We start from the raw sequence: 22547 nt of genomic DNA on the forward strand, positions 1-22547 counted from the left end.
CATGCTATTGATCTACCTGCCTGTAACTGTATCAATAACAGGCAGGTTTTTATCACTATTGCTCTGTAGTACAGCTTGAAGTCAAGGTGTGAGACCCCAACCTAGACTGTTTCTCCCAGGATTTCCTTGTTGATACTGGAGCAGAGTTTTCAGTCTTAAAGGAGCCACTGGGGAAATTGAGGAACAAGAAAACCGTAGTAATCGGGGCTACTGGTCAGAAACCATACTCTTGAACCACTGATAGGAAAATTGATTTGGGAAGAAGTCAAGTCACTCATTCCTTCCTCATCATTTCTGATTGCCCCACCCCATTGTTGGGGAGAGACTTACTATCCAAATTAAAAGCCCAAATAAGATTCTCTTCGGAAGGAACTTCAGTTTCTTGGCAAGCCCTTATCTCTATAATTTTAGCTTTAAAATTAGAAGAATATAGATTACATGAGCCTCAAGACCCATGGAAAAAAGTACTAGAAGAGACCTGGTTAGAGAGATATCCTCAAGCCTGGGCAGAGACTAGAGGTATGGGAGAGGCAAAGAAGGTGTCCCCATCGTTGTGATGCTAAAAACTGGTGCGACTCCTATCAGGGTACAGCAATACCCCATGAACAAAGAAGCCTGAGAGGGAATCAGACCTCACATTCAAAGGCTCTTAGAACTAGGTGTTTTGGTTCCTTGTCAGTCTCCCTGGGATACTCCATCAGTACCAGTTAAAAAGCCAAGCACTAATGATTATCAGCCAGTACAAGACTCAAGAGAAGTAAACAAAAGAGTACAAGATATTCATCCTACTGTCCCTAACCCCTACAATCTACTCAGTTCTCTCCAACCTGACAGACAATGGTATACGGTACTGGACCTGAAGGATGCATTCTTCTGCCTAAAACTACATTCCATAAGTCAGGTAATCTTTGCTTTCAAGTGGAGAGACCCAGATTTGGGACAGGCTGGACAACTAACTTGGACACGTTTGCCTTAAGGATTCAAGAACTCTCCTACTCTCTTTGATGAGGCCCTCCACCAGAACTTGGCACCATTCAGGTCAGAAAACTCCCAAATTTCTCTCCTTCAGTATGTTGATTACCTGAAATTACTGGCATAATTGAGTTAGTTGGGATACAAGGCATTCACTAAAAAAGCCCAGATTTGCCAGACAGAAGTAACTTATTTGGGTTATACTCTCAGGGGAGAGAAATGGTGGCTGACAAAAGCTCAGAAAAAGACTGTGACTCAAATCCCCATCCCAACAACTTCGAAGCAGGTGAGGGAATTTCTGGGCATGGCTGGGTTTTATAGGCTCTAGATCCCAGGCTTTGCCACCCTGGCAACCCTACTCTACCCCCTTACTAAAGAGACTGGGACTTTCTCATAGACCCCCATACACCAGGAGGCCTTTAAAGAGATTAAAAAGGCCTTGCTTAATACTCCAGTCCTAGCCCTGCTGGACCTGACCAAGCCTTTCACTCTATGTAGACGAAAGAACAGGAATATCGAGAGGGGTCCTGACCCCAGCTCTGGGGCCATAAAAATGACCCGTGGCCTATACTTGTCAAAAAAATTAGACCCAGTAGACACTGGATAGCCATGTTGCTTAAAAGCTATTGCTGCTGTGGCACTACTTCTCAAAGATGCAGACAAACTGACTCCAGGTCAACGAACTATAGTAGTAGCCCCCCATGCCTTAGAACACATCATTAGACAACTGCCTGATCGCTGGATGACTAATGCTCGAATGACGAATTATCAGAGCCTTTTACTGACTGAGAGAGTGCAGTTTGCACCCCCTGCTATCCTAAATCCTGCCACTTTGCTGCCAGAAGCTGACGACTCCCTACCAGTGCAACAGTGTATGAACATCCTGGCAGAAGAAACCAGAACTATAAAAGACCTCACTGACCAGTCATAGCCAGGCTGCTCCAACTGGTGCACAGATGGTAGCAGCTTTTTGGTTAAAGGAAAGCGAAAAGCGGGGCAACAGTGGTCAACGGAAAACAAACCATCTGGGTCAGCAGCTTGCCTAAAGAGAAGACAGCCCAGAGAGCAGAGCTAATCACACTCACCCAAGCCTTGCGGCTGGCAGAAAAGAAGAACATTAATATCTACACAGACAGCAGGTATGCTTTCGCCACCACTCACATACATGGGGCAATCTATAGGCAAAGGGGTTTTCTCACATCTGCTGGGAAAGATATTAAAAATAAAAAAGAAATCTTGAGCCTATTAGAAGCCATACACTTGCCAAAAAAAAAAAAAAAAAAAAAAAAACAAAACGGGCCATCATACATTGCCCTGGTCACCAGAAAGGCCATGATGCCATAGCAAAAGGATATCAGATGGCTGACCTGGCTGCCAAACAGGCGGCCCAAAGAGCTATGATCCTCATAGCTAGGGGAAAAAAAAAAAAAAAAAAAAGAACTTAAGGACCATTATGAACTCAAAGACACAGGCTTTGACTATACTCCAGAAGATCAGGAACTAATAGGCAAAATACCTGAGATATGTGGGTATATTCCCCAGGGAGTGGCTAAAACCCAAGATGGTTGCTTGGTCCTGCCCACCAGAGAAAGGCAACAATATGTAGCCAATCTACACCAGCTCTTTGAAATTAAGAAGTTCAAAGAAATTGTTAAGAACTCAAAATACTATGTTATAAAACTGTTCAATGTTGCCTAGGAGATTGTTAATAAATGCCAAGCCTGTGCCCTCACCAATGCTGGGCACCACAAGAACGCCCCCGGAAGATGGCTAAGAAGTGACCACCAGGAGCATACTGAGAAATAAATTTTACTGAAGTTAAACCAGCCAAGTACGGTAATAAATACCTATTAGTTTTTATAGACACTTTTTTAGGGTTGGTCAAAGCCTTCCCCACTGAGAAAGAGACCGCCAATGTTGTGGCAAAGAAGATATTAGAGGAAATTTCCCCAAGATTTGGCATCCCTAAGGTACTTTCGTCAGACAACGGCCCCTCCTTTGTTGCCCAGGTAAGCCAAGGGTTAGCCAGATAATTGGAGATAGATTAGAAGTTACATTGTGTTTATAGACCCCAGAGTTCAGGTCAGGTAGAGCGGGTGTATAGAACATTTAAAAAAACCTTAACTAAATTGGCTTTAGAGACTGGTGGAAAAGTTTGGACAGCTCTCTTTCCCTTCGCCTTGCTAAGAGTACGGAACACCCCAGGGAAATTTAAACTTAGACCCTTTGAACTCCTCTGTGGGGGATTGACTCTGATGTTCCTTTTTCCCAAACCTTGTTAGCTTGCTTGAAGGCCCTAGAACTGGTCAAAAAAAAAAAAAAAAAAAAAAAAAAAGACGCCTGGGAATTGCTGAAAAAAACATACAAACCAGGAACCACTGCAGTACCACATACATTTCAAATAGGGGATCCTGTCCTGGTCTGGCGCCACTGTTCCAGCAACCTTGAACCCAGATGGAAAGGACCCTACCTGGTGCTTCTGGCAAACCCCGGCTCCCCCTCCTGGCCTGGTCACGGCCCACTGGCCCTGCTCTGTTCACACTCACCAGGCACTGCACAGAAACCTCCTCCCTCCTTCCTACCACTGAGGAGAGACTCTCTATTCTCATTCGAGGAGCTTCTGAGGCTCTCAATGTTACAAATCCTAAAGCTACAACCTCATATTGACTTTGTTTGACAGCTGGGCCAGAGGTTTAATTTTCCTAGTTCTAAGATTAGAACTATGTATTAGAAGAAGTGGGGAATGTGAGACCCCCAACTTAGAGTGTTTCTCCCAGGAAGGTAAAGCCCCTGGACTTTCCCCAAGCTTGTTTTCCCTGATCTCTAAAAAGTACAGCCAAAAAGAAGCTCTTTGTTCTCTATAGCCAGCAAAAAGCCTTTTTGTTTCTGTGCCTTACAGCCAGAGATGCGATAATTGTAGGAAGACCTACAAGGACATAGAGATAGACACCAGAGAGGAGGCTGCAGCTCACTCCCGCCCCCCCCCACCAGAAAGGAACTGTAGCCAACTCTTCTTCCAACTCCTCCCAACTCTCCTCCCAACTCCTCCCAATTCCTCAGCTAGCTGTTAAAAACCCCCTATTGTCACCACTCAGGGTTGAACTCCCCTGCCCTGCATGGCAGAGGGACTTTGTCCTCAGCTAGCTGATAATAAAACCTCTTGCAGTTTGCATCAGGTGTGGTTTTCTCTCGGGATATTGGGGTGTTGGTCAGCTCATCCCGGGACTTGAGCGGAGGCCCAGCTTCGGGAGTCTTACAAAGGATGCTAATTTCCCCAGAAATTCTTTTATTGTTGAAAATAGTTTTCAATATCCTGGGTTTTTTGTCATTCCAAACGAATTTGAGAATTTCTCTTTCTAGCTCTATAAAGAACTGAGTTGAAATTTCGATGGGAATTGCATTGAAACTGTCAACTGCTTTCATCAAGATGGCCATTTTTACTATATTGGTACTTCCAATCCATAAGCATGGGAGATCATTCCATCTTCGGAGGTCTTCTTCGATTTCTGTCTTTAGAGACTTGAAGATCTTGTCATACAGATCTATCACTTGTTTGGTTAGAGTCATACCAAGATACTTTATATTGATTGTGATGATTGTGAAGGGTGTCATTTCCCTAATTTCTTTCTCAGCCTGTTTATCCTTTGAGTATAGGAAGGCGACTGATTTGTTTGAATTAATTTTATATCCAGCTACTTGACTGAAGTTGTTTATGAGGTTTAGGAGTTCTCTTGTGGAGTTTTTGGGGTCACTTAAGTCTACTATCGTATCATCTGCAAATAGTGATATTTTGACTTCTTCCTTTCCACTTTGTATCCCTTTGACCTCCATTTGTTGTCTAATTGCTCTAGCTAGAACTTCAAGTACTATATTGAATAGATAGGGAGAGAGAGGCAGCCTTGTTGAGTGACTGATTTTAGTGGGATTGCTTCAATTTTCTCTCCATTTTGTTTGATGTTGGATACTGGTTTGCTGTATAACGCCTTTACTATGTTTAGGTATGGGCCTTGAATTCCTGATCTTTCCAAGAATTTTAACATGAAGGGGTCTTGGATTTTGTCAAATACTTTATCATCATTTAATGAAATGATCATGTGTTTTTTTTTTCCTTTGAGTTTGTTTATATAGTGGATTACATTGATGCACCCATCCCTGCATCCCTGGGATGAAGCCTACTTGATTGTGGTGAATGATCATTTTGTTGTGTTCTTGGATTCAATTGTTGAGAATTTTATTGAGTATTTTTCCATTGATATTCATATGGGAGATTGGTCTGAAGTTCTCTTTTTTGTTGAATCATTGTGAGGTTTCAGTATCAGCATAACTGTGGCTTCATAGAACTAATTGGGTAGTATTACTTCTGTTTCTATTTTATGGAATAGTTTGAATACTACTGATATTAGGACTTATTTGAGTGTCTGATAGAATTCTGCACTAAACCCATCTGGTCCTGGATTGTTTTTGGTTGGGAGACTATTAATGACGGCTTCTATTTTTTTTAGGGGTTATGGGAATGTTTAGATGGTTTATTCGATACTGATTTAACTTTGGTATTTTGTATCTGCCTAGAAAATTTTCTATTTCTTCCAGATTTTCCAGTTGTGTTGAATATAGTCTTTTGTAGTAGGATCTGATGATTTTTTGAATTTCCTCAGTTTCTGTTGTTTTATTTCCTTTTATATTCCTGATTTTGTTAATTTGGATACTGCCTCTGTGACCTCTGGTTAGGTTGGCTAAGGGTTTATCTATCTTGTTGAATATCTCAAAGAACCAGCTCCTGGTTTTGTTGATTCATTGTATAGTTTTCTTTGTTTCTGATTACCACAAACTAAGGCTGGACTTCAACAGAAACAACAGAAAGACCACATACTCATGGAAACTGAACAATTCTCTACTCAATGATAATTTGTTCAGAGAAGAAATAAGAAAGAAATCAAAGACTTCCAATAATTCAATGAAAGTGAAGGGACAACATACGCCAACTTATAGGACACAATCAAATCAGTGCTAAGAGGAAAGTTCTTAGCACTAAATATCTTCATAATGATATTACAGAGATCTCATACTAGCACTTCAAGTCCCTGAAGAAAGAAATGGAAGAATTCAGAAAATGAAAAAGTCTTCCATATGCATGGATTGGTAGTATTAACACAGTGAAGAATAGCAATCCCATGAAAAGAAATCTGTGAGAGAGGGACTGGGAGTGAAAGCAACATTTGAGATTTTAATTAATTAATAACAAAAAAGAAAATAAATTTAAAAAGTATATGTAAAATATGGCTAAATTTAATCAGTTTTCTAACAATTAAAAAATATTTAAGAGTGATATTTAAGTACATAACTTAGAAAACCATATCTGTAGTATGTCTCTTTTCATAGCATATGACTTTGTTAGGGAAATATCCTGGAAGTAGAAGAAGAATCGGAAAGGGTATAAAACCCAGAGGGGATAGAGAACGTCAAGGGACAACATCAATGGTATTGGCTTACATGTGAACAGAAATTGAGGCAGCATTCATAAGGCCAGTTGGAATCTGCAACAGATGTCCTATAGGTGAATGGAGAAGTAGACACATGGCCACATGGCCTATCCCTAACCCAGAACTCTTTGCTATTGGTAACAAGTTGCAAATGAAAATTTGGTTTTCTCCAAGTCTCTATGGGTAAATAAACTACAATTAAGAGCAGACTGCATGTCCAGGTATAGATTGCCAATGGAAACAAACATCTTCCTCTCTTAATGTCCCTAAATGGAATATACTAAATGGAGTATATGCATACATACACACACACACACACACACACACACACACACACACACACACACACATATATGTGTGTGTGTGTGTGTATTCTTTGCATATATACTGTGACTTCCTGTTTAGATTTTTATGAGATCCTTGAGATTGCAAACAAATATCTATCTCTGCCTGTTTCTTGTGCCTTCTCTTAGGTTATTTTCTTCTCTTTGTTTTGCCCTATTCTGATATGTTATTTTTATCTTATCTTATTTTACTTTATTTTTGTTATTATCCCTTAGAAGCTTGTTTGTTTTCTAATGGGAGATAGGAAGGTTTTGAATTCAGGTAGGAGGTTAGTTGAGGAGGATCAGTAGAAGAGGAAATCATAGTATGAATATAATATGTATGGAAATATATTTTCAATAAAAATAATTAAAAAGAAACCAAAGCATTTAGATCATAGGTGATCTAAGCACTTGTATGCTGAGTTAAGAAAATTGCATATTTGAGTCTATGGACTCCTTTGCAAGGTTGTACCTAAAATATAAAACAGAAGGGTAACAACAACAACAACAAACCGTGAGAGGAATTCTGTATCTAACAGTGGGGTCCAAATCTCTGAATATATTAGTGAAGGAAATTTTTCAAAAGCATAATGTCTGGGCTTGAGACTGGGGAGTTCATGCACATGTTTGTCTCAGCCACATGGTGATGATATCTTGAGTACTTTACCTTGTTTAGTTTCCCTTCTTAAACTTAGCACCTCTCTCAAAGGCCCCAAGGAAAGTATAAACAATTCTTTATTTTATTTTTTCTCTTTGAATTTTAAGTTGCCTAAAGACAAGCAAAATAAATTATTTTCTGTAAAAGAAAATCAATAAACATAGTTTAAAAAGGAACTGATATATAACTTAATTTGTGTCCTGATAGATAATTTGTAAATACATAATAAGTACTTTCTTTCCAACCATCATCATTACTCCTGGGACAGATGGAAACATGAGGCCCCAAAGTCATTCCTATTGGCTGCTATTAAATGCTGGGGATTATAGGGAATTGTAAGTTTATTACTCTTTTGTACTCATAGTAAATCTCAAGTCTCAAGAGCATCACATAAAAAGGTATATCACAATATACTCATGCTTATAGGTCCTTAGAACCTAGACGTGATCTGCTTTAGGACATTGTATTTGCTCTGTTAGATGAATATTGGTAATTAACTTGAGCAAAAATTTTTTAATACAGTGTTTGACACATGTGTGTAAGAAATCAGGAGATAGTTCATTGACTATAATAATAATAGTTTGCTATATAAAAGAGAAACCAAGCAATTTATAAGAACTTCATTTTATGTGCAGTACTTAGGTAAGTGCCCAGTGTCATTTATGACAATATGATATTTCATAGAGGAACTGTTGGGATAACCATCATGTTCATGCCCACGTAACATCTCAGTTTTACATGGCATTACTTGTTTCAGTATTCTCTACAGTAGCTAACAGCCCCTGTCTATTTTTCTACCATCATTTGATGTTATTTATTTATGACTGGGTCGCACAATTTGAAAGAATGGTTTACAGTCCAAATTTAACCAGCTGTGGTACAGAAAACCTCACTAGGAATCGATGACTCTGAAGCATTTTATTTCCTAAAGCTTTTCTGTAGGATGTATTTAATAGGACTCTGTGTCTTGCACATTAGCTGAAAGACACAGAAAGAAAGAGAGCAGAAAAACAATGACCTTAAAAATATCATTCCTTGTTAAACTGAAATTCCTGCTTTCTTATTTTGAAGGAATTATTTTAGAGGTAGATCATTAATCTTCTTAGTTTCCTCCTGGCCTTAGAAGCACTAGACAGAATTAACTCTATGAGACAGTGTCAATGCCACAATTTCTCTCAGACTCCAGAATAATGCTTGGTACATTTAACTTCACTTCAAAATTCAGAAGTTAGCAAATGTATAAAAGGCATATATTCTTCAATGTTAAAATATTCACATCTGCAAAGATGAAGTGGTTGGCATGAAAAGGAAATGCACAAATCTATACTTCTTATTCTAAGCTTGTATATTTTCACATATCTGTACTATATGACAATATTCAAGTTTTTAAATGTATATTACCTATTGATTAGTGTCATAATTTGGTTAGTCAAAGTAATTCTTACAAAGTTGTGTTCTCATTCTTGATTCACATTAAAACTCACTAAATGACTTGTCCAAAGTGTCAAACTTATCGACAATAAAGTCAGCCTCTGAAATAAAACCCATATTGCTTCTGAGACTATCAAAAATTTTAACTTTTAATTTATTTTTCTTGCAAAATATATGTAAAATCCTGAGGTTAGGAAGAAAGTTTGACAGCTTCATTTACATCGGGAGTACTAGTTGATTTCAATACACTCATGCAAACTCTCAATGACTATGAGACTATTTTGAAAACACTCATTTGAATTCATTAGTACCATTCATTTGTGATTGTGTTCTTTGTCCTTACAGATCATCTTGAGACCATATTCTAAGAAATATAGCTCAAAGCTATACACATGGGTTTCTTTTCTTTAAAGAGTGCTTTGGAAGAACATTCTTTCATGTTTTTCCAAATATATAATATTCCTTTTGATAAAATCTTTTGAAGCCAGAAATATCTATTTTCCCTTTTCTATGGTTTTCTCAAACCCAATTTTCTAGAAATTATATAAAATTCTGAGATAATGTACTCTTTGCTGAGATTACTCTCTTGTTGTTTAATCCTGTTGAGAATGAGCTCCATGCTTCAATTGTTCACTTCAATGGGACCACAAGTCCCTCCTCTTGTATATCATCTAGAAGCTTTGAAATCTGGACCATCCTTTGACATCTAAAATAGTTCACATTGGCAATATCTCTTCCTCTTAGGTTTGTGGTTAGTTAAATGACAAATGTCAGTGAAATGTCAACACCTCTTACGTAAAACCAGAGAATATATTATCATATAGCCTTGACTCTAGTTCCAAATCTACTCTCATATTGTCCTAACCTACATATCTAAATTAGAAATGTCTAAACCTTCAAGGGTTTTGAAAGAATACAGTGTCATAATGTATGTATGTAAGGCACATGAAATGAACATACAATGTGTGTAAAAGGACAGATAGGAAGGGAGGGAGAGGAAGAACAGGGGAAGGGAGGAGGGTAACCATTATCTCCATCAAAATAAAAGATGTAACTGTACTCTAACAACATACACTGTCATCAAAAAATGGCTCCATGAGAGAGAAAAAGATTGACCCATTTGATTGTTTCTTGAGGAAAGAAATGTAGCACATGCCTTTATATGTTTAGATCCAGGGTCAAAACCACTGTAGACATTAGTTAATAGAAGAGTCAAGTATATTTTCAACATTCTTTTTAGCATGTTCTGAAGAAAATGCTCCTTTTTTGTAATGATTGTCCTTTGGATTTTGGTGTTTTATGAGTGATGGCTTTTTAGCTTATGATTAGGGTGCTACACAGGTGACACTTTTGAGAATAGTTGAGATGGAGAAAATACTTGTGAAACTTGATATAAGCAAGTGTAGAACAGGAGGCCAAGTTTCATCACAATGAACTATAGAAACAGCTATTTATAAACATTCATAAACATTGTAGGGATCCAGAGGTTGTTAAGTGAGAGGCAGTTTCCTTCTTGTAGTGACTAAATGCTTTTTCCACATGTATATCTCCACCTTCACTCCAGATGGAGATTGAAGAAAAAAAGTAATTTTAAGTGCAGTGGAGTTGAGACTTTACCATTTCTTTGTTTGTAGGTATTTTGAAGATAACTCTATGTAAAGAAACTGGAGAAACAGTTCTAGAATCTTCCACAGTCTATTCCTCTTTTTATTTTCTTGATTCATTTCATGTAAATTTTATTGGATAGGTTCATATATCTTGTGCTGTTTTTGAGAATGGGTTGAACAATGGAACCAGGAGTGATACTATAATGTATAAGGCCACAACTGCTGTCAAAGCCACATCAATCCTGTCTCAGCTCCTTGAGTTGTAGTTTAAATTGGTAAGAAAACAAACTCAGAATTTTTGCTCTTCATGTGCCCTCACATGCTTCTTTCTCTTCTTGGGGCAAAATTTATTTTGCTGCTACATACAGGAGAGGAGTCTTTCAAATTCAGTAAGATAACACTTTATTTTATGATCAAAATTCACAAGCTAGAAATTTAAAAGAGATATATGTAGTAGGCCTTTGACAGGAAATGAAAATAATAAATTGGTAATTTGGTAACCTCTGTTTTAACTTTTAGTTTCATTTGGAAGAGAAGTAAAGGTCTTCCAAAAAGAAATATTTAGTTTTTATGTGAGATCAGGCATGTTCATTGTAGTATGATACTAAACTAAATACGTATTTTCTATTTCTCCAGAAACTTTCAAAAAATGGGCACTGGGAATCATTCTGCAGCAGTTGTGTTTGTCTTGGTGGGATTAACACAGCAGCCTGAACTCCTGCTGCCCCTCTTCATTCTGTTCCTGGGCATCTATGTGGTGACAGCAGTGGGGAACCTGGGCATGATCTTGCTCATCACAGTCAGTCCACTGCTGCATACTCCTATGTACTATTTCCTCAGCAGCTTATCCTTTGTTGATCTCTGCTATTCTACTGTCATTACACCCAAAATGCTGGTGAACTTTCTTGGGAAGAAAAATTTGATTGTCTACACAGAGTGTATGGCCCAGCTCTTTTTCTTTGTGATCTTTGTGGTGGCTGAGGGTTACCTTCTGACTGCCATGGCATATGATCGCTATGTGGCTATCTGTAGACCATTGCTGTATAATGTGATCATGTCCTCCAGACTTTGCTCACTGCTAGTGTTGGTTGCTTTCATCTTAGGCTTTGTTTCTGCCTTAGCACACACAAGTGCTATGATGAATCTGAGCTTCTGTAAATCCCACATCATAAGCCATTATTTCTGTGATGTTCTTCCCCTCCTAAATCTCTCCTGCTCTGACACAAAGCTGAATGAGCTTCTTCTATTTATCATTGCAGGCTTCAATACCTTGGTGCCCACACTAGCTGTTGCCATCTCTTATGTCTTTATTTTCTGCAGCATCCTTCACATCAAGTCATCAAAGGGCAGGTCCAAAGCCTTTGGAACCTGCAGCTCTCATCTCATGGCTGTGGGGATATTCTTTGGATCTATCACCTTCATGTATTTCAAGCCTCCTTCAAGTAACTCTCTGGAGCAAGAAAAGGTGTCTTCTGTGTTCTATACCACAGTGATCCCCATGCTGAACCCATTAATATATAGTTTGAGGAACAAAGATGTAAAGAAAGCATTGGGCAAATTTCTGGCAGGGAGATAAGTTTTACATTCAACATATGATACATGGTAGAAGTGAATTGTACTAATGCAAATATATTTTTTCTATTCATTTTTATTTCTCTCTTGAAATATTCAGTATAACCCCACTTGTCGTACTGGGATTAATCTCAGAGGATTTCATGTTTAGGCAAACACTATACAATGTAGCTATATCTAATATCCATGTTTTTTTAAAATGCCACACCATGTTCAATTTTTCAACAAAATAGAAAATGATTTTGTAAACATCATACCATTGTTTGACAGGAAAAAACAATTTCTATTATATAAAAAGAATGATATGGCAGATAGTCTTTAATCTGAAACTTCTCATCCTAATATTCAGTGTTGATTACTGAAATGTTTCTATGTTTGGAGTTCAGACATAGGGTGTGTGGTCTCAGGGACCATTTCAGGATCCAGAAATAATTTTGACTGGCTCTGTCAAACAGCCTCAATAGAAAAAGCTCAGCTTCTTTAATTCAAGGTTTCAATGACTGTGTCATATTTGGATGATACAATTTTACCTCCTTTCTCCCTATCTTCCAGGCCTTATTCTCCCTCCTTACCTTCCATCTTTAATATTTCTTGAGCCTTAGAGGGGATAGTAGTGCAAATGGCTTGATTAAGCTTCAGGCTTTACCTTTCACTTTTCCCCAGCACTTCACGTAACCATTAGTCTTTATTTACCACTGTTCAGTGTAAATGGAAACTTCTTTAGTATTGAGAATATATTTTGACTAAGGGTATAAACAAAAATAGAAGATAACTTGTAATTATGACTATTTGGAAAATCAATATTAGCATTTCCCATCACAGAACTGATCAGTAGACTACTGATGGAGTCTGGAGTTTGGGGAGCCACTATCTTTAGTAGTATCAGTACAGTGGCCATGAAAATCCAACACATGGTTCTAACCCCAAGATTGCAAATCAAATGTTCTTGGCCATAACCAGAGGACAGCAAAATGTATAGATAATGTGAAATAAGACTGTTAGGGAAAAGAGGACCAAAATGAGAAGGACAAAGATGAGAGAGGTTGGAATTTAAAGAATAAAAATGCAAGATGCATAAAACATATATATGAAGTAGACAAGGAACAAATTGCATAAAAGAAATTTTTAAAAGAAACATATATATGAAGTAGACAAGGAACAAATTGCATAAAAGAAACAAATTTTTAAAAGGAAACCTGAAATATTAGAGAAAACAGACTGGTTACTAATACTGAATATTTAAAAATATGCAACTGGCTTGTGGGGTCCATTCATTAATACTTGAGAGGACATGAGAAATACACAAGAAAATGAAAAACAACACAGGAGAGAAACAGTTGCAGATGGGCAGTTTCAGTGTGTAGTTTTTGCTTAGTGTAACTTAATATATGGTTTTCTATTCAAAATATTTAAGATTCTCAATTTCCATTAGGTCTTGACTTTCATGTGCCAATAGCTCCTTACACTAAGACAATGATAAAGGACTGTATACCCACCACATTATGACCATTATTAAGTATAAATTGTCATTCAATAAGCTGAAATGTAAGGAATCCCCTGAGAGTGTAAAAATGAGGATAGAAGGAAAATAGTTATTTTTAATTGCAGTCAATATAATAGCTTGCTCCTAAATCCCTAGACAATCAGTAATAAAACTAATCTAAAACTTCAGTAAGCTATTGAGAGATAAATTAATACCCAGAATTCAGTAGGAAATATATGTAGCTACAAGATTCAAACCCCATTGGAATGAAAAGACAATAGAATATATGTATATGTACTGAAGAAAAAAGAGTGAAGAATTTATCTGAAGGAAATTCTCAAATACACCCAATACATACAAAAGCAAACTTAAATGAACAAATAAAAAACCCTCTTAATCCTTGAATAGAATATGTCAACATTTAAAGATTCTAGTTTTAAAATTAATTTACAAATTTGACAAAACACTAACAGAATCTTTATACTAATTTTTATGTTTCTTGCCATTTATTTTTTACTCAGGGAAACATCATACATACAAATTTATCACGGAGAAATTCAAGCACATGGAACTGCACATATTTATGGAACAAACTTCACTTTTGATACACATAAATTTTTGGGATTATTGCTGTTGTCAAAATGACAAGCAGTTGATTATGTTTCATGACTCTTCTTTTGACCTCACCCCATAGAAAATAGCTGGTTTTCACATAGTCACAGTAAATTGGAGATTGGCCTTTCTATCATTACATTCAAATAGATATTTTATTAATATGTATTTAGGTTTTCTTTATCAATATAATCATATAATATTATATATAAACATATTGTTATTATTTTGATTTTATTGTGTGTATGGATTCATGACACTATATTTACTTAGTTATTGGTGATCATCAGGGTATTTTAGTCTATTACAATTTGAGTTGTTATCAGTTCCATCATGGTATGATAATTTAAAGAAATATCTGGTTGAAATATTTGTACATTATGCTAAATGAGTTCTTAGTCATTAAACAGACAGCCAGTTTGCTTCTGAATGAGATAAATTTAAAATTTTTAGCACTTGTAAGAGTTATTTGGTATAATCTAAAGCCAAAATTTGATTTTCTATGGCTATTTTGATGTTATCAATTTTAATGTATGTCTATTACATGCTTTTGGAATTTGCATCTTCCAATGATAAAAGATACAAAATGTGTTATGTGCTCAATAATTATTTATCCTATTGTATCAGTTGTGTTCATATTGACAACCCTGGTTAATAATTGAATCAGGCAGGAGTATACTCAAAAGACCCCACATGTCTCTTCCAACTATTGACTATTGGTGTGATTTGTTATGAATCAGATTCATGAAGATTTATTCTTTTGCATTAATGAATAAATATACTACCAAGAACCATAAGATTCTGTTATGAATTAACAGATTATTAATTTTAGATTAGAAATTTTTCTTAATAATTCTTATTTTTACAAGCATTCAGAGAATATAGATACTTAAGGAAAGCTCCAAATTTGAGATCTAGATTAAAGGTTTGATGTATCACAAAACTTTCATCTAAATTTCTAAAAAGAATTTTAGTAAAAATTTGAAAGGCGTTTTTAAACAAAAATATTATTATACCCAAGTTACTGAGGACAATATAATTCTCATAAATTGTGACAGTGAAGTAAAATAGATCACTTCTTCCACCTACCAAATACATTATATGATTATATGTTTGATTTTGGTTTTGGTTTTTTGTTTGTTTGTTTGTTTTGTTTTGTTTTTGTACATGTTATAGAACCAAGCCATTTTATTTTGGGACTAGAGAAGGCATCTAGAACAAGGTAGCCTTTGACGGGGTTTTGCCATCTCTGTGATCTGCCCACTGTCAGTACTGTTTCCTAACACTTCATTAATCAGCAATTGGCTTCCATTTTTCAGCATCCCATCTAGTGAGCAAGCACTCCATTAATGTTTATTTGTTCAGTAAATAGAAAACACTGCTTATATCATACTTCATTCCTTAATGAATGTTTTTTGAAATTATTTATTATACTCTTCATGATTATATTATAATTATATCATTTCCCCTCCCATTTTTTCCCTTTCCCCAAACCCACCTATATGTCCCTATTTATTCTTTTTCTAGTTCATGGAATCTATTTTTCATTAGCTGTTCTTACATAGAGCTAAGTGAATTCATGAATCTTGGAAGAAAACTTGCAATTGACATTTTACTACATAACTAAAATATGTAGCTACAGTATAAATAGTTTTTCTTATACCCACAGATAATAAATATTCTTTAAAAGAAGAGGGATATAAAAAAAAGCAAAAAAAAAAAAAAAAAGGAAAGAAAAAAAGAAAAGAAAAGACATCTGAAAAAATTATAATTTTAAATATAATGAAGTGGAGACTTTGACTTAGATCCCAGAATTTACTTAGGGCATGTTCTCTAACTTTCCCTCAAAAGAATTTGTGATTATCTTCTGGACAATAAAGCATATGAACATACACAGAATGTAACACAAAGACACAGACATTTACATATATACATACACACATACATACACGCACTCATGCATGCATACACACACACAAACTCACACACTGTTTATTTACAAATAAATAGATATAAATAAATAAATAAGACAGGGATTCTACATGTATATCATTGATGCACACAGGAGAAAAGGAAATCCACAGGATAGAAATGACAGCTCCTGCGTAAGGATAGGGTGTGAAATGACAAATGAACTACAGCTTAGATGATGAAAAGGTATTTATAGGTGTTGACAATTCCAGATCCAAATTCAAATTTTCTAGAAATGGCAACCAACAGTATCTGCCTGCCACTCTCAAAGTTTCTTCAGCCACTACCTATCAATTCTCTTTTACCACTCCTGGTGTATGAACAACACAAAGTCTTCATAGGTGACTGAAGATATAAGTACTCTCTTTCATTCATAAAAGCACAATTGGGTCCCATCTAGGTTTAAATTTCCAAAATATCTTAGTTATGATTCATGACTTTTAAATTATGGTTCAGAAATCACAAATACATGGCAAAGACATGTGACAGAAATTCTTCGATTTCTACCAAGAACACCAAGACATTGAGATAAAAGCTCATTTATTTCAGATATTTAGGGAAATAATGAGAAAATCATGTGCTGATGAAGTAGTAACTAAGAGGTAAAAGTACAGTTGTATAGATAAGAGCTTAAGTCAGGCAAAGGAAGAGAAATTTCCAGACATTTTGCTAATTGGAAAGAGATAGTCCTTGCTGATAAAATAATTTATTAGTTCATCTTAAGTTGTTTTCCCTTAATCTTTAAGATTTCAAAGCAGTGGTGACATCTGTGTTATCTATTGCACAGAAAGGAAAGGTTTTTGAAGACGTTATAGTATTAAAGTATTAGGATCTAAGCCTTTATCACTTTTTAGACAGAATAGTCCCTTGCTGTAGCATTTTCTTTAGAGAACATTTTACTTCCTTATTCCTTAGGCTATAGATCAAAGGATTCAGCATAGGTGTCACCAGGTTATTCAAGACTTGAACTGCTGCATTAAGCCAGGGATTGGGAGTAGGCTGGAGGTATATGAGGACTACTGGCATGAAGGCCAGAAGGATGGCAGTGAGATGGGCACTGCAGGTAGAGAAGGCTCTATGCCGCCCCTCAGTAGAGCGTATCTGAAGAATGGAGCAAAGGATGAAGCTGTAAGAGGTGAGAATGAGGAGGAAGCAGCTGAGGGGCATCAGTCCCACACTGATGAGACCCACCATCTCTATGGTTGATGTGTCTGCACAAGCCAGCTTCAGCATCACAGGGATATCACAGAAGTAATAATCCACTTCATTGGGACCACAATAGGGCAACTGGAAGGTGAGAGTGGTCAGAAAAGTAGCCTGAATGCAGCCAAAAAATGATGTTCCCACAGCCATGATGGCACACACTTTGTGGTTCATGATTATTGAGTACCTTAGAGGGAAGCATATGGCAATAAAGCGGTCATAAGCCATCACTGTGTATAGGAAACATTCAGTACAGCCAAGGAAATGGTAGAAGAAGAGCTGGCAAACACAGCCTGCATAGGAGATGGCTCTGCTATTTCCTGAGAGGTAGAACAGCATCTTGGGAGAGCTAACAGAAGGGAAAAATATATCACACACTGACAGCTGGCACAGGAAGAAGTACATAGGAGTGTGAAGCCGACTGGAGGAGACAATCGCAAGGAGTATGAGCAAGTTCCCCACTAAGGTGAAGATGTAGAAAGACAAAAACAGGACAAAGAGCATGATCTCCAGACCCTCTGTATGAGGGATGCCCAGAAGAATAAACTGAGTCACAACTGAGATATTCCTCATAGCTTCAAGAGATGGACAATGAAGCCCAATTAAAAATTTGTCTCATGAATATGTTTTTTGTTTGTTTGTTGTTTGCTTAACAAACACTCTTATGTTACAGGAGCAGATCTACATTGAGAAAAAGACATGAAAACAATAAAGTATATTAGAATAACTGAGGACTTCAAATTTTTACTGAGTTGGACAAAAGTCCATCCTTGATTTGAACTTTATTTATATTGATCTTGATATGTTAAGATTATGATTAAGATTATAGCCAGAATACAATTCATTTTGTTAAGGACTTTGTGAAGCAAAAAAAGCAAACATGGAAAAGGAGATAAACAACCAAAGAACACTCCATTCATAAGAGAGACTCTGCTTCTTCTTTGCTCTCTCGTTTGGTGTAAAGTGAGTTAACATTATAGGACAGAAATTTGATGTGTGCAGTTTCTGTCATAACTAGGACACAAGCGGAAGAAACAGTCATTGCCTAAGAAGAGTACACCAACTGTTTATCCAATACCAAATGGTCTGCCTGAAAAATGGACATACAAGTAAAAATTACCCAGACTGAGCAGATTTTATTTAGGAACATATGTATATGTAACAACATGTAATAAAAAGTAAGGCTGTGAATTTGTAAAAGAACAAGGAGAAGATTTATGCCAGGATTTTGTGAGGAAAAGAAAGAGGAAGAAATTACCTAATTGTATTACAATCTCAAATAAAACTAAGTAAATAAAATATAGGATTGTGTCACGATTGGGATAATCAATCTAAAATATATAATGTAACCCATATTTTCTAATGCAGTACATCAGTGTCTACAGAAAATGAATAAAATTACATTTATTCCTTAGTATCCTTCCCAGTACTTCCTTCTGTACTTTCTTCCTGCTTCATCCTAGCTGTGGCCCTACAACTCTTATGAGTTTGGAAAAATAAATAAACAGCATAAAAAACAAAGCTTGTAGATAAAACCTTTTGGGGGTGACAAGGGAGAAGCCCAACAATCAACTGGGGTGACCTTAGATGTGACTCACAACATTGGATATGGAACCTGAAGAGGCCACCTCCTGTAGAACAGGAAATAACCCCAGTGAACTGATAGAGATACCAACCCACCCACAAAACATTCAACATAGAATTCATCCTACCTACAAGAATGTGGGCACAGGGGATGGAGCAGAGAGAGACTGGCCCTGAGACACATCCTCTGGGCAAACACCAATCCCTGACACTAGTAGTCATATTCTGCTATGCTTGCAGACAGGAACATGTTGTTCTCTGAGAGGCCCCACCCAGAAGCTGACTCAGAAAGATTCAGAGACCCACAGACAAACAATGGATGGAGCTTAGGGGCTCTTTAGGAAGAACAAGAGGAAGGATTTCGGGCCCTAAAGTGGATAGAGACTCTACTGGAAGACCAACAGATTCAACTAACCTAGACTCTTAGGGCTCTCAGAACTGAACCAACAACCAAAGAATGTACATGAGCTGAATCTAGGCCTACCCTCTTTGGGCTACATTGTCTGGCCTCAGTAGGAGAGGAAGAGCCTAGAATCACAGAAATGTAAAGTGCCAGGGTCTGGGTTATTAAGGGTCCTCCATCGACTCAGAGCAGAATGGAAGGGAACATGGGGAATGGATTGTAGGTTTGGGGTGATATGGGGGGGTCAGTGCACAGGATGTAAAGTGAATATGTATAAAATAAAATAAAATTAAATTAAATTAAATTTAAAAAGAACAAGAACAGGGAGCTCTGGGGGTACTAGTTAGTTCATTATTGTTGTTCCTACTACGGGATGACAAACACCTTCAGCTCCTTGGGTCCTTTCTCTAGCTCCTTCATTGGGGACTCTGTGCTCCATCCAATGGGTGGCTGTGAGCATCCACTTCTGTATTTGTCAGGCACCTGAAGGTTCTATGCCCCAGTATAGAGAAATGCCAGAGTCAGGAAGTAGGAGTGTGTGTGTGGGGGCTTTGGTGAGCAAGGGGAAGGGGGACTGGATAGGGGTTTTTGGATGGAAAATCAGGAAAGGGGATAGCATTTGAAATGTAAATAAAAAACATAATAAATTTTTTTTTTTTTTTAGACAGAGGATCCTTACTTTGACCTATCCTCATATCTGTTTTGTTTCTCTCTGACTCTGTTTCTGTCTCTTTCTCTGTCAGCCTGTTTGTCTGTCTCTGTCCCTGTCTCTGTCTGTCTCTCTGTCTGTCTCACTCTGTGTCTGTCTCTCTCTGGTCTTTGTCTCTGTTTCTGTCTGTCTGTCTCTGTCTCTCTCTCTCTGTCTGTCTGTCTCTCTCTCTTTCTCTCTCTCTCTCTCTGTCTCTCTCTCTCTCTCTCGTGTGTGTGTGTGTGTTGGTAGAAGTGTATTTCTATAGACAAGGAAATTATGAAAGCAAATGAAGATAGAGCTTTCTTCTAGGTATTATGTGCTTAGAATGTAATAAGGATTTGGAGAATTCAGAACACTTGTCTTATGTTCATGTTTCAATGGGCCCTTGGTGGCAAAAAGAATATAGAGCACTACAAAGGATTTACAGGTAGTTCTAGAAGCACTGCCTATGAAGGAAAACAGGTATGATTGACTGGTACTAGCTCTTTTGATTAACACAAGAAAGCAAACACAAATTAATGATGTCTGGAAATTTTCAACACAATCTAGAATCTAAATAACTCATGAAATATTTTGACTGCAAATCTAAAAAAGCAAATAAGAAAATGCCATAAATTGCCAGTCATTAGACCTGAGATTACAGAGGTATTATTTTCGATATTACATTTATTATAATGTTCTTTGAAGTAAGGATAATGATATAGAGATTTGAAATGAAATATATAGAAAGATAGTCTGCCACAATAGAAAGACATAAAAACTTAAGACAAAAATCGACATTGAAAATATAATGAATTTTAAAAAATAGATACATTTAATATGAAATTAGCAGTCCTAGCCATTTAATAAAGGAAAGAAAACCAAATGGGGGAGTTGTGTTGAAGAACAAATCAATTTTCACATTTGTAAATAAACCTCTAAGATCCCACAGGAAAGCCTATATAAAAAATAGTAGAATTAGAGAAATATTAAAACAATATGTAGAAAATAGCCAGCATTTTGTTATATAAAAAACAAAGAAAGATATTAAAATTAAATTGTTTCAGTTATAACAGAAGCATCATACATATTTTTAAGACACTTTTCTCAACCTGTAAGTTATAACCACATTGAGGGTGGAATATAAGATATCCTGAATCTCAGATCATTACATTATGATTTCATAACAATAGCAAAACTACAGTTAGAAAGTAGCAGTGATATAACTTTATGGGTTTGTTCACCACAACGTAAGGAAATGTATTAAACGTTTGTAGCCTTAGGAAGATTGAGAACCAATGCTTCAGGACTCAGAGATTCACCAGCTAGGTTGCTCAAGGCATAGAGGTAATTGCTTCCTAGACAGAGGATATGGATCCAATTCATATAACACAGAAGACAGACTGAGAAAATCTACTGTCTCAAGCTGATCTCCAAAGTATGTATGTATGTATGTATGTATGTATGTATGTATGTATGTATGTGTGTGTGTATACACACACACACACACACACACACACACACACACATTACTACACACATATCTTATAGGCACACATGTACACAAAAATTCAGAGAAAAAATAGATAAATTGATACATTAATTCGTCACATAAATTGATTTGAAAAGAAAGCTGACCAAATGGGCAAATTTTCAATAATTTTTCAACTGTTTATATTTGCAGAATATATTCAGAAAAGACATCCATATAGAGTCAAATATTACTTTCAGATATTGGAAAACTTGATTTGCGAAGAAATTACTTTTTAAAACTAAACTATATCATCAATACAATGTCAATTTGAAAAATAATACAATTTTAATGACAATAACAATTTTATTCCATAGTTTACACTAAAGCTAAAGGACTATAACGGAGAGGTAATTTTTCTTAAATTTTAATATAATAATGATTCAATTAATCATTTCTCCCATTGATACACAAAACGAAGCAAAATTTCAAATAACCAAATTTTAATACTTACTTTAGCATCACATTATTGAGTTCATGTGCACCAGTGAGGGTGGAGACATATCTCAGCTGGTCCAAATAGAACATCCAGAAAATAGACTCTCTTATACATGGTTAATTTATGTTTCACAAACCATATGCTGAAAATAGCCCAACATAGCCTTTTCAATATATTTTGGAAAAACTGATCAATTATATAGAAAATAAAAACTCAATTATTATAGATCCATTCTAACAACTTATACAAGGATATTTTTACATACATTATGGTTCATATGCAAATTTTGAATATACAACTCCTCTAAATATTAACAGAAATTTTTTTAGTGACCTTAGCATTACTCATATACCAATTGTAATTTGTGATTTCTTTTCAAAGAAAACAAACTGAATTACCTGAAATTGAAATTTTCTATGTTGATATAATGAAAGAGAGCAAAAGAATACAGAGCAGTTAGGGCCAGCAGGGGACTAAAGAGAGAAACCAAGAAAATGCAGTGGAAGATTGCCTGAGTTTACTGGCACCTTATTCTTTCACTAGATGACAAACAAAGGAAACTAAATTTAGGTCATTAGCCAGTAGAATTGTAACCATGTTAATGT

The 22547-nt window shown here is 36.3% G+C and overlaps 2 protein-coding genes across 2 annotated transcripts; one reads left to right on the forward strand and one right to left on the reverse strand.

Moving 5' to 3' along the window:
* The first annotated feature begins 11093 nt into the window (after positions 1-11093).
* Positions 11094-12093, forward strand: LOC110302292 (olfactory receptor 8D1). Its single transcript, XM_021173135.1, has one exon. It carries the CDS (start codon positions 11124-11126, stop codon positions 12048-12050), a length of 927 nt encoding a protein of 308 aa, XP_021028794.1. The 5' UTR covers positions 11094-11123; the 3' UTR covers positions 12051-12093.
* A 4862-nt stretch (positions 12094-16955) lies between these two features.
* Positions 16956-17888, reverse strand: LOC110302184 (olfactory receptor 149-like). Its single transcript, XM_021172991.1, has one exon. It carries the CDS (start codon positions 17886-17888, stop codon positions 16956-16958), a length of 933 nt encoding a protein of 310 aa, XP_021028650.1.
* Between the last annotated feature and the right edge of the window lie 4659 nt (positions 17889-22547).

Source organism: Mus caroli, chromosome 9, assembly GCF_900094665.2.
Source record: "Mus caroli chromosome 9, CAROLI_EIJ_v1.1, whole genome shotgun sequence".
Lineage (NCBI taxonomy): Eukaryota > Metazoa > Chordata > Mammalia > Rodentia > Muridae > Mus > Mus caroli.

Bases quoted from the DNA above. Each gene is read 5' to 3' on its own strand.
- LOC110302292 (XM_021173135.1), top strand. From the start codon at position 11,124: ATGGGCACTGGGAATCATTCTGCAGCAGTTGTGTTTGTCTTGGTGGGA.
- LOC110302184 (XM_021172991.1), bottom strand. From the start codon at position 17,888: ATGAGGAATATCTCAGTTGTGACTCAGTTTATTCTTCTGGGCATCCCT.